This window comes from Lathyrus oleraceus, chromosome 1 (genome assembly GCF_024323335.1).
Source record: "Lathyrus oleraceus cultivar Zhongwan6 chromosome 1, CAAS_Psat_ZW6_1.0, whole genome shotgun sequence".
Lineage (NCBI taxonomy): Eukaryota > Viridiplantae > Streptophyta > Magnoliopsida > Fabales > Fabaceae > Lathyrus > Lathyrus oleraceus.
Genome location: NC_066579.1, coordinates 331,427,131 through 331,440,196, shown reverse-complemented (window position 1 = coordinate 331,440,196; position 13,066 = coordinate 331,427,131). Strand labels below are relative to the sequence as shown.

General features: G+C 35.7%; 1 protein-coding gene across 1 annotated transcript; it reads right to left on the bottom strand.

Moving 5' to 3' along the window:
• Positions 1-503: 503 nt before the first annotated feature.
• On the bottom strand, positions 504-1,232 carry LOC127105253 (uncharacterized). Its single transcript, XM_051042427.1, has one exon. It carries the CDS (start codon positions 1,230-1,232, stop codon positions 504-506), a length of 729 nt encoding a protein of 242 aa, XP_050898384.1.
• Positions 1,233-13,066: the final 11,834 nt, after the last annotated feature.

The window sequence follows — 13,066 nt, the reverse complement described above, 5'->3', positions numbered from 1 at the left end:
GCATATGAAGCTGCTTCCACCCACTTGGCGAAATAATCAATATCCACTAAGATGAAACGGTGTCCGTTCGAAGCGTTGGGCTCAATGCGTCCAATCATGTCAATGCCCCACATTGCAAAGGGCCATGGAGAAGTCAAGACATTCAAAGGCACGGAAGGAACATGCACTTTATCAACATAAATTTTGCACTTGTGACATAATCTAACATGAAGGTGGCAATCAGTTTCCATGGTCATCCAGTAATAACCTACTCTCAAAATCTTTTTAGCCATGGTATGACCACTGGGATGGGTTCCAAATGAACCTTCATGAATCTCTTCGACAATTGTTTCTACTTCGTATCTATCCATGCATCTGAGCAAAACATAATCATGGTTCCTCTTATACAACACATCGCCATTCAAGAAAAACCTGGCAGACAGCTTCCTCACTGTTTTATTATCTGGTATAGATGTATCCTCCGGGTACTCTTACTTCTTGAGGTATTTTTTGATATCTTAAAACTAAGGCTTATCATCTGCATAGCAAAATGATGGCTCATCCAACCTCATGATGCTGATGGAGGGGGCCCCATTTACCCATTTAACTTTTAACATGGATGCCAAAGTAGCCGGTGCATCTTCTAAGTGGTTCTCTTCCCTCGGGATATGGTCAAACTTGATCTCCTTAAAATACGGAATCAACTTCAGTATGTGCTTCTGGTATGGAATCAAATTTGGGTGTCTTGTCTCCCACTTTCCTTGGATTTGACCGATAACCAGAGTTGAGTCCCCATATACCTTCAGATATTTGATTCTCAAGTCAATAACTGATTCAATCCCGTAGATGCAAGCTTCATATTCGGCCATGTTATTTGTGTAATCAAAACAGATTCTGGCGGAGAAAGGGATATGAAAACCTGTGGGAGAAGTAATGACAGCTCCAACACCATTTCCCAAAGCATTTGAAGCACCATCGAACACGAGCGTCCACCACGATTCTGGTTCTGGGCCTTCATCTGGGTCTAGTCTATTATAAAATTCTTTGAGAAACAACACGCCTTCATCAGGAAATTCAAACTTCATTGGCTGATAATCCTTTATAGGTTGATGAGCCAAATAATCAGCAACTATACTACTCTTGATGGCTTTTTGAGTCGTATACTGAATATCATACTCTTTTACAATCATTTGCCAACGGGTAACTCTTCCCGTGAGAGAAGGCTTTTCAAAAATATACTTGATTGGGTCCATCTTTGAGATCAACAAGGTAGTGTGAGTCAACATATATTGTCTTAGCCGGCGAGTAACCCATGCCAGAGCGCAACAAGTTTTCTCGAGCAGTGAATATTTGATTTCACAGCTGGTAAACTTTTTGCTCAGGTAGTATATTGCATGCTCTTTTCGGCCAGAATCGTCATGTTGGCCTAATACACACCTATTTGACTCATCGAGGATTGTGAGGTACATGATTAATGGTCTTCCTTCCACTCGAGGCATCATAATTGGAGGTTCTTGCAAGTATTCTTTTATTCTTTCGAATGTTTCTTGACAACTTTCATTCCACCTGACACACACACACACACTCTCTCTCTCTCCCTCTCTCTCTCTCTCTCATGCATTCACACACACCTCTCAATCCTCTCATAACACAAACTCGAATCTCAATCTCAGATCACACAAGTGTCGATAAAAGAAGATTGAAGAAAAATAAGAAGGTTGAAGGAGAAGAAGATTAAAAGAGAAGAAAGTGAAAGAAGAACTAAATTCTGGTTCCAGATGCGTCTTCTCCGTCGGTGAGTATCCATTTTTCATTGTTGTTTACTTCGTCCTTGTTACCGGAATGTAGGCTTTGGCTTGGGGAATCAAAGCCCTAACCCATAAGGATTTGATTCCAAATCATTGGGATTTAATTTTACGTTTCGTAGGTTAGGGTTCTTATACATTTTGTTTCAATTCATGTAACTGGTGAATAATTGTGAGAAACGGATATTAGATATGGAATTAGGGATGTGAGAGGAATAATTTGGTATGATGATTTTGTAGTTTAGGGCGCCGCCGCCGGAGGCGACCTCCGGCGCGGTGGAGGAGAGTGTTTAAGGTGAGAGGGAAGCTGAGCATTTGAATTATTTGGCATGAGCATGAAAATTGTGGAAAGAAATTAGACACGTGATGGAATGCATTGATCTGAAACTCTTTCTCTCTCACATGAGCAATTGGGCCTCTGTGCATCTCAGGCCCAATTATTTGCTTCCTACACCCACATTCTATTATCATACCCCCTGTGTCATGAGCTAAATACACTTTAGGCCTGCAATGGGCCTTGCGCCCTGATTTGATTTCTACACCTTTATTTTCCTATTGAAACCCCCCCCCCCCTTTTTTGTTGCATTTTTTGGGAGTTTACTTTTTGTGTGTGTCATTTTTTACATTTTTGTTAATTGTTTCATTACTCATTTTGATACAAAAAAAAAATAAAAATTAACATGCTTAGGTTAATGTTAAGTTTAATTGACTTGTTTAATTGCATTGAACCTTTTAATTGTTTGGAAAATACCTTGAAAAAAAAGATGACAATCTAGCTCTTGATTAGATTAGTCATTAAATTCACATGATTAATAATACTTAGTGCATATAGTTTGATTTTAGTTTTATTAATTTTGGAATTTTAATTAGGAACATTAAATTGTTTCTTAATCTTTTTAGACTTAATTGATCTTTTTAATCAAATTGATATTCTTGTTATACTTTGATACGATTTTATGATTAATTGCATTTTAACCAATGACATGATTTATTTCTTTAGAATTAAACTTAGTCGTTAATGTAATTAATCCATAGGGTTTCTAAGTCATTATTTCCCCGTGCATGAATTTCCAATTGATTTCACCCCGATTGATTAAGTTGATCAAAGCTCACTTTGATCAATTAAATCCTTTGACCATGCTCATTTCCTCTGTCTATTCAAGTGATGAAAAGTCTCTTGGTCGCTTGATATGACCAATCCCATGTACTAGAACTGCATTGGATCATAAGACCTTAACAAGCTCAAGACTTCACATTCAAGTCAATACAAGTCAGACATTGCAGACATACTGGATATTGGATTATTGTTCAAGCACAACATAGGTTCTTCTTCAACATACTTAACAATTCCGACACGAATTGTGCACCACGAGCCTTAAGTAACAAAAAATGACGAGCGACATTCTTATCCTTGTTTAGAATACCTTTGAGTATGGGGCGTAGACCCTAGCTATTCAAAGTATTCTCCTTCTTTCATATACTTTAGTGCGATTTAAGTCTAACAATTATTAAGTATTCTTCCACACAGAGGCTGCAGCCAGACTGGAGATCAACATTTCAACCTCTAAGGTTTCTTCTTTCTTCTTTTCTTTCTCTTTTAAGACTAAAACCATTTTGTAAATAAACTAAAAAACACTTTAAAATATGATTAGAATTATACGCCACGAGCCTTAAGCAACGAAGAATGATGAGAGGGATCATTCCTATCCTTGTCTAGACTACCTTTGAGTATGGGGCATATGCCCTAGCAACTCAAAGTATTCGCCTTCGTTCATATACTTTAGTAAAATTCAAATTAAGACATCTTTTTTCAAATATAAAAGCAAATTCAACTCATCAAATTCATTTTTTTTGCCTTTCGGCATCTTTTCAAAACCTTTTCATAAAGGACGTGTTACTTTCGTTCTACCATAAACGACACTTAAGCATCCCATACGCAAGCATATAAGTAACGTTTAACTGCTAGAGTGCGATCCAGGTGCATCCATTCTATCGCAAACAAGCAAACGCTTAAGTATCCCATGCAAGAGCATACAAGCAACATTGACTGTCAGAATGCGAACGTTAACATTGTTCATTAAAAATAACCAACGCTTCCGTATTTTCTACCACAAACTACTGAGCTCTGGTTTCCTTATTATACTATAAGGATACGTAGGCACGATGGCCATAATCCTCAGCGATCGCCCTAATTATTATAACCTTTTTCCCCTTTCACGAGTAATCTTTAGATAGTAACACCCATTCGAGCAAAGAAATATCAAAATGGTTCCCATTGAGTACAATAAATATGAGGGATGCTAATAACTTCCCATTGCATAGCCGACTTCCTTACCCGTTGTCTCTTCCCCCGGGTTTTATTGATGATTTCCCTTTCCTTTGGGAATGAATAAAGTTTGATGGAGACTCTGTTGTATCCTTGAGCGTGAGATGCGCTTAGGTATATTTCGCGTAGCTTCAAGGTTCTTGCATAAACATAACTCCGTTATCCGTGGTCCAAAGGTTATGAAACATTAAAGTGAAACCTACAAAGATGACATTACAGTTGGCTGACAAATCTACCACTTGTCCGCATAGAGTAGCTGAAGATGTTCTAGTTAAGGTGGACAAGTTCTTGTTTCCAATTGATTTTGATGTAATAGACATGGAAGAAGATGATGATGCACCTTTGATTTTAGGCTGAAATTTCATGAAAACTGCAAGAATGATGATAAATATTGATGATGCCTTAATGAAAGTTTGAAGTCAAGATGATCAAGTGTGTTTAAACCTCTTTGAATCCATGAAACACTCAAAAGATAAAGGAGATTACTTCCGAATGGATTCCACTGATGAAGCCATCATAGATGTGAGAAGACAAGTTCATTTATCTACTCCTCTAGATAGAACTCTAACAGATGCACTCAAAGTTCTTAATGAAGATGAAGAAAAAGAGATTGAAGAATGCTTGAGAGAACTTGAGTCATTAGAAAAAATTCCTTCTCTTGAAGCCAAAGTTGAAGAATTGAAAGATGAACAAAAGAAAGATGACTCCAGACTTGTATTAAAGATGCTACCCTCATATTTGAAGTATGTGTTTCTTGAAGAGAGTGGTCACAAACCTATCATTATTAGGAATTTATTGTCCATCAAGGAAGAACAACAATAGATTGAATTTTTGAAGGAAAATCAAAAGGAAATGGGTTGGGCACTTTCTGATTTGAAAGGAATTATTCTCGCCTATTGTATGCATAAAATCATGATGAGAGAGGATTATAAATCGGTAGCTCAACCACAATATCATTCGAATCCTACTATGAAAAAATGTAGTGAGGAATGAGGTAGTGAATTTATTATAGGCCGACATGATTTATCCTATTTTAGATAGTGCTTGGGTGAGTTCAGCGCAAGTGGTACCCAATAAATGAGGGATGACGGTGATTACGAATGAAAAGAATGAGTTGATCCCAACAAGACATGTGATGGGATGGAGGATGTGTACGATTATCGGAGGCTTAATCAAGTCACTATAAAAGGTCATTTTCCTTTACCATTTATGGATCAAATGATTGAAAGATTTCCAGGTCAAGAGTTCTATTGTTTCTTGGATGGTTATTCAGGATACAATCAAATTACCGTCAACTCGGAAGATTATGAGAAGACGACTTTTACATGTCATTTTAGTGTTTTTGCTTATAGAAGGATGCCTTTTGGGTTGTGTAATGCACCTACAACTTTTCAAAGATACATGTAAGGCATCTTTTTTTTATCTAATTGAGAAATGAATTGAAGTCTTTGTGGATGACTTCTCTGTGTTTGGTCCTTCCTTTGAATTATGTTTGAAATTTTTGGAAACTGTTCTGAAACGGTGTGTGGAAACTAACTTGGTTCTAAATTGGGAGAAATGCAATTTTATGGTCATGAAAGGCATAATACTTGGCAACAAAATCTCTTACAAAGGAATTGAAGTTGATAAAGAAAAGGTTGAAGTGATTGAAAAGCTTCCACCACCATTGAATGCCAAAGGAACTAGAAGCTTTTGGGACGTGCATGGTTCTATCAGAAATTCATCAAAGACTTCTAAAAAATTGCCAAACCGTTGAGCAATCTGCTTTACAAAGATAAGTCTTTTGATTTTGGCAATACTTGTTTAATTGATTTTGAGGACTTAAAATAAAAAATGATAATTGAGCCATAATCATTGGTCCTGACTGGAAACTTGATTTTGAACTAATGTGTGATGCAAGTGGTTATGTGGTTGGTGCAGTTCTTGGTCAAAGAAAGATAAAACAATTCATTTTATACACTATGAGAGCAAGGTTTTGAATGAAGCTCAAATTAATTATGCTACCACAGAAAAAAGTTGCTTGTTATAATGTATGCATTAGAGAAATTTAGATCTTATCTCATTTGTTCAAAGGTTATTGTTTATACTGACCATGTAACAATAAAATACCTGCTAACCAAGCCTGATTCAAAGCAAGGAGTCATAATATGGATTCTTTTGTTACAAGAATTTGATCTTGAGATTCGTGACAAAAGGGGTCAGAAAATTTGGTAGCATATCACTTGTCTAGGTTGGTGAATGATGAGATAATATAAAAAGGAAAAAGAAGTTGTGGAGGAATTCCCCAATAAAAAGTTGTTCATGGTACAATTCAGACTGTTGTTTGCATATTTAGCTAATCACAAGGCCACAGGTTGGATACCGGAGGATTTAACTTAGCAATAAAGAAATAAATTCCTTTTGTGACTCAAAGTTTTATGTTTGGGATGAGCCTTATTTGTTCAAAATGGGAGCAAATGGTTTGTTAAGGAGGTGTGTTACCAAAAAAGAAGCAAAAAACATCCTTTTGCATTGTCACAATTCACCTTATAGGGGTCACTACAATGGTCAAAGGACGACAACAAAAGTTCTACATTCGAGCTTCTATTGTCCTTCCTTGTTCAAATATGCACATGAGCATACCCAAAATTGTGATAGTTGCCAAAGGATGGGAGGAATGAATAAACCGAATGAAATTTCGTTGAAAGACTTGTTAGAAGTTGAAGTTTTTGATTGTTGGGGCATCAATTTTGTTGGTCCATTTCATGCTTCTTATTCAAATGAATACATCTTGGTAGCAGTTGATTATGTTTCCAAGTGGGTTAAAGTGATTGCAGCACAAAAGGCCGATGGAAAAACAATGATAGATTTTTTAAAGAAAAACATCTTCACTCGTTTTGGTACTCCTAAGGTTTTGATAAGTGATGGGGGTTTTCATTTTTGCAATTCGCAATTAACAAAAGCTCTTGAGCACTATGGTGTCAAACACAAAGTAGCCTCACCATACCATCCGCAAACAAATGGCCAAGCTGAGGTGTCCAATAGAGAAATCAAGAAAATATGGGAGAAAACAGTTTATGCTTCAAGAAAATATTGTTCTCTCAAGCTTGATTAGGCTTTATGAGCATATCGTACTTCTCTCAAGGCTCAAATTGGTCTTACTCCTTTTCAAATGGTTTATGGGAAATCTTGTCATCTTCCGGTGGAATTAGAACATAAAGCGTTTTGGGCATTGAAGTTTATGAACTTTGATCCCCAAGTTATCCAGAGAATAGACGAAGTTGCAATTGAATGAGATTGATGAACTGAGACTTCAAGCTTATGACTCTAATAAGCTTTACAAGCAGAAGGTAAAAAAATATCATGACAAGAAAATTCTAAACAAGAACTTCAAGCCCGGACATATGGTACTATTATTTAAATTAAGATTGGAATTGTTTAGGGGAAAATTAAAGTCTAAATGGTCAGGGTCTTTCCAAGTCAAAGAAGTGAAACATTACAGAGCAATTATGTTGGAAGACCCCATTTCGAAAGAAAGTTGGACAGTGAATGGTCAAAGGTTGAAACTATACCTTGGTGGTGAGATTGATCGACTTACAACAACAATTTCTCTTGGCATTCCTTGAGGTCGCCAAAGAACCGTCGAGCTAATTGAAGTTAAATAAGCGCTTGTTGGGAAGGCAACCCAATTTTGTAAGTATTTACAGCTTTGATTTAATTATATATGTTCCGAATGGTGATTTTGGGTGGAAGTCTTGGCAAAATGAGAAAAAACATGAAAAATCGGATGCACTAATGGCGCTAAGCAACATCATAAGACTAAGCGTGCCCTGGAAAACTTTGAGAAGCTTAAGGCAGTGGAAACCATGCTAAGCGCGGTCAGTCACGCTAAGCTCCCTCAGTCAGTTCGGTAAAAAAAAAATTTTTACCAAGCTTGATACACTTTTACCCAAGCCCATTTTGTGGGCCCATCCTGAGCTAAAATGACACAAAACTCTGCTCAAACCTCATTTCCTCATACACTTTGAAACCCTAGCCTCTCAAATTCTCTCAAAATCAAAACCCTTTCACCAAATTTTCTCAAAATCAAAACCCTTTCACCAAATTTTCTCAAGAATCTCTTTGTTTCCTCACTGCAGCACCAAGCCTCTGGTATGTAATTTTAAGTATTTTGAAATTTCTCATTGTTGTAGATAGTTTCATGATAGTTTTCACTTTCAAGTTAGAAATTGTTTGCATATTAGTGTTTTTACTGTCTTGTTCATGTTAGGGTAGATTTTTGTGCATATTTGTCTCTTTTTCGTATTGGGTAAACTCCTATAAGATATTATAGATGTATAAGTTTAGATTAGGGTTGAGAGCAATGTGCAAAATATTGCATAACACTTATGTTGGCGCTAAGCACGATATGTGGCTAAGTGCAATTGCTGCTACCTAATTTTCTTGTTTTTAGAATTGTGTAGTATTTTTGTTATGTACTGCTTACCATAGGATTTCAGAGGGAAACTTTATGAATGATTAATGGTTTTTATGTGGATTATTCTATTTTTGTTTGATTTGTGCAGACATGAGTTCTAAAAAATCTTTGCATCCAAGAAGCAAAATACATATGGTGTAGGTCCTTCTTCTGTACCCAGGGCCAGAGCTGGTAGCTTAAACCGAGACAAGTTTCTAGGACCAGAATAGCAAGAAAGGTACAAAGAGCTTGCAAGCAAGGAACATATGGTATGAGATGATCTTTAACATCAGTCCTCAAGGAGATTTTAGGAATTTTTTGGCAATGGTTGAAGAGAGAAACTGGAAAAGGTTATGCACTCCTCCAACAAACCTGGACTATGAAATAGTGAGGGAGTTCTATGTGAATTCAATTCCAGTTCAAGGTGTTCCTTACTCATTCATGACTATGGTAAGAGGAAGGGAATTTTATTCAGTAGAGATGCAATCAATTCCTCCCTTGGAAGCCCTCTTACTTTGGAGGAAGGAGCACTGTGTGAGTATGGAAAGAGGTTGGATAGGGGTAATTGGAATATTGAGTTGGTTAAGGATGCGCTTGTGATGACAGGTAAGTCCTATGAGGTTAATGTTTCTGGGGCACCCAAAAACTTCTTAAGGAAGGAGCTCAAAATTACAGCTCATGTAATGATGACCTTGGTCTTTTACAACATAAGAACAAGAAGTCACACATCCTCAATTCCTTTGGATACTGCGTACCTTTTGTACTACATCTTGGGTAATAGACAAGTGGATGTTGCTCGGATTATTTTGAATGAGATTAAGATGATTGCCAAAAGCGGTCATCAATTGAGAAGCAAGATCCCTTGTACTTTGGCTTTTCTATGGATGATTATGGGGTTGTGCATTAGATCTCGCATCTCAATGCCACCAGTGGACCGTGAAACCGTTGATGATGTTATCAATGATAGGTATATAGAAAGGTATTGCATGACTAAAGGAGCCCTAACTTTAAATGATCCACAACCTCCTACTCAACAACCTTTTGATGAGAGAGCTACTTGTACCTATACATGGGACATGCTTGAGGCTAATGAAAGAGCCTTTTGGTTTATGCATGATTTCATTCATCAGTTGGGGTTGCAGATCAGGGAACCACATTTGAATAATAGCCTTCCTTCTCGTGAAGCATTTCAGCAACATGTTAATTGGCTTGAAGGCATGCCATTTCATCAGGAGAGGGCATTTAATGAGGATGAAGAAACCGAGGAAGAAGAAAATGGAGATGAGGAATACATGAGTGATGAAGATTGATGGATGACCTATTAATGGATAACCTTTTTTATGTTACTTTGTTTTTATATTTTTTATTTTTATGGTATTGTTGAACTTATGTTATTTTGGTTTATGTTGTGCCATCCTTTGATAGGATAAGGAATTGTTGTATTTTGTAGGCATTTTATGTTGCCATGACATTTCTTTTGGATGTTAGTTTAATTAATTAAGTTGTTAGTTTAAATTTAAGTTATTGTGGTTTTTGGAAAATATTTTCTTTTTTGGAGTTTGTTCCAAAGATAAGTCTTGAGCCACTTGAAGAAGCAAAAAGTGATGACTCAAAGTTTGATATTGTCAATATGCAAATGTGTGGTAATGATAATAACCTGAAAATAATGGTACAAAAGCAAGGTACATGTTTATTTCTTTTTAAACTATAGCATGAATATGAAACTTGTAATTTGTAAAAATAACTTGTCATACATTCTTTTGCAATACTTGTTCATGATTGAATAACTTTAGATCAAAGTCTAAATGTGAGGAAACTTCCATTGTTTACTATATGCACGGGAGACCAACAATATGTTGTTTTAACTCAGATGATTTATGTTTAATCTTGCGTTTATGTTTGAAGTTATGAAAGCATGAAAATGATAAAGGCAATTTTTGATTTTGAGCACAACCACTTGACCAAAAGTAACCTACCTTATGAGTGAGCGATAATTCGTTAACCCCTTTGAGCCTTAATGTCAGGATCCATTTGATATTGAATTGTGAAAATTGTAGATAAATATTAGTTCATCATTGATTTTTATCTGATTCTAAAATCTTTTTCTTGAAACATTTGAACCATCAACCTTCAAATTATGGTCGAAATTTTGTCTCGTGCCATAGAAAATCGGGGAGCATTCATGTGCAATGTTGGTTGTATTCAAGTTGGGAAGAAAAGAAAAATAAAAAAGATAAGTTGCTAAGAAATTGAAAAATAATTTGAACAAGAAAGAGAATGGTGAAAAAGAAACGAACTTGTTTGAAAAAAAGTGGCAAATAGTTGTGCTAGAAAGTGTGATCAAGGGTGTATCATATGAACAAATAAAAATGGTGAATGAAGTTGTGAATTGTAAATAAATTGAAAAGGTGAATGCTCTTCTAGAATTTGGAAACTTTGTTTCAAAGACCTTTAGATATGACCCTTCTTTGTTAACTAAGGCTCATTACAACACTTTAAAGTCCTTTATGATTTATGCTTTTATGCTTTCAATATTCTTTGTTTAGATGAACACATAAGTTAATCAAGATGTTAGCAAGATTGTTTGGTGTTAGTCAAGTCTCTCAAATTTTATCCTTTATCTATTGATGAAGATGTGTGCTAGGTGTGATTCATGATTGAGCATGTGTTGTCTTAGAATTTTTTATATAAGATTTGTGCTTAGAATTTGTTTCATGATCATGATGTTATTGTAGTATAGTGGTAAGCATTATTTTGCTTGTGCCCTCGAAAAATTTGAACCATGCATTTGTCTTTTCTCAAAGCTTGTTAATCTTTTGATGTTTGATGTTGCATGTTTCTTTAGGTTGGAAAGACTACTGTTTGAGAATAAACAAATTTCTAAGCTAGGGAGAGATGTTAAGGGCCAAATTGTGTTGATTAATAGTATAATTTAATGGCTCTTATTAGCTCAATTCATTGGATTTGTATATCGATCCCTTAACTTTCATGTAAATTTAGATTTTTAGTTTAATCATGTAAATATTATGAAGATTAATCATTTTTGTATTTAATTATGTGGTTTTGTTACATTGGAGAAGCTTTGGATGCTAAAAGGCAAGACAAAGGCTTCTACATGTATTTTTGGATCAAAGGCATGCCAGGATATGGAGCTTAGCGCGGTCATAGTGCCATCCAAATTTTCCGGGCAGGAGCTTCCGTGCTTAGCGCGACTTATGACGATTTTATATGTTTTGTCATCTATCCGCGCTAAGCACCGTCTATGGGGGCTTACACGGTCTGTTTTTTTTTTGTTTTTTTATAAATAACCTCTCACTTAATTTGGAGAGGGTTAGACACCAACTTTGAGCACCAAATACACCAAAAATTCAGAAAACTTCAAAAATTGGAAAATCGGAGCTGGATACACATCAATACTCGGGAAATCCTTGTTGATGCTCATTTATCTCTTCTCTCTTTTTATGAAGCAAGCTACCATGATGATGTGTAGCTAAATTATTTGTGTCCGGATTAGATGTAATTATCTAAACTCGTATGTATTTCTTTTGATCGTTGTTTTGTGAGCGTATTGAGAATCAATATTGATGTTATCTTTGTTTACATGTTAAATATATGAGTTTGAATGAATATTGAGAAATATCTTTCAAGTCTTGAACTAGGATTTTCATCTATCAAAAACCAAAGTCTAGAGATGGATCTGGGATTTGATATTTACATGTATCAGATCTTAAACATCATTGTATTGTTTAATAGGTAGAGAGATCATCAATTAAACAACACAGTGAGATTTCATGTCATTATTTAGACATAAATAGTACCGATGAGTGATATGTGATAACAGTGATTGATAATGGTGTTCACATACTAGATCAATAGAATGCATATGAACATGGTTAATGAAATCTAATTCTAACATGTTTCTTTAAACGTTTATTACCGAATCCTTTACCATTGTTACACTTTTTAGTGAATGTTTCTTAACACAATCGAAAACCTTTTTAAATTCTTCCTTAAAACATTATTAACTATGGAACGATAATGATATCGCACTAATCTCTGTGGATACAGTAAAACAAATACTTTTCCTAACAAAAGTGTTTCAACATTGAGCATAACGGATGTGTGGGGTGCTAATACCTTTCCCTCGCATAACCGACTCTCGAACGTGTATTTGGTTATGATGACCATATTTAGTTCTTTAAGGGTTTTATCGATGTTTACTTTAAAAATAAAACTTTAGTGGCGAATCTGTGAAATTCGAGTGTTCATTACGCTTGGGCATTTCGCGCCGCGAGAACTGGCAACTCAGTTATGGAAAAGCTAGCGAGTCAAGCCTATTCTAATCAGTTTTAGGTTAAGTGTTTAGTTTTGTCTGCACATTTTTTTCTGTTATTAGATATTTTCTCATTTCTCTTACTTTATGTTGATACTTTATATATCTCTATATATAGTTCATTTGTTGGTTTGGGACTGTTTCTTGAGGGAAGCTCTACACATGATCTTGAGAAAAACATAAGTTTA

What these genes read in the sequence shown, in the direction of transcription:
- LOC127105253 (XM_051042427.1), bottom strand. Translation starts at nt 1,232, where the DNA reads ATGGACCCAATCAAGTATATTTTTGAAAAGCCTTCTCTCACGGGAAGA.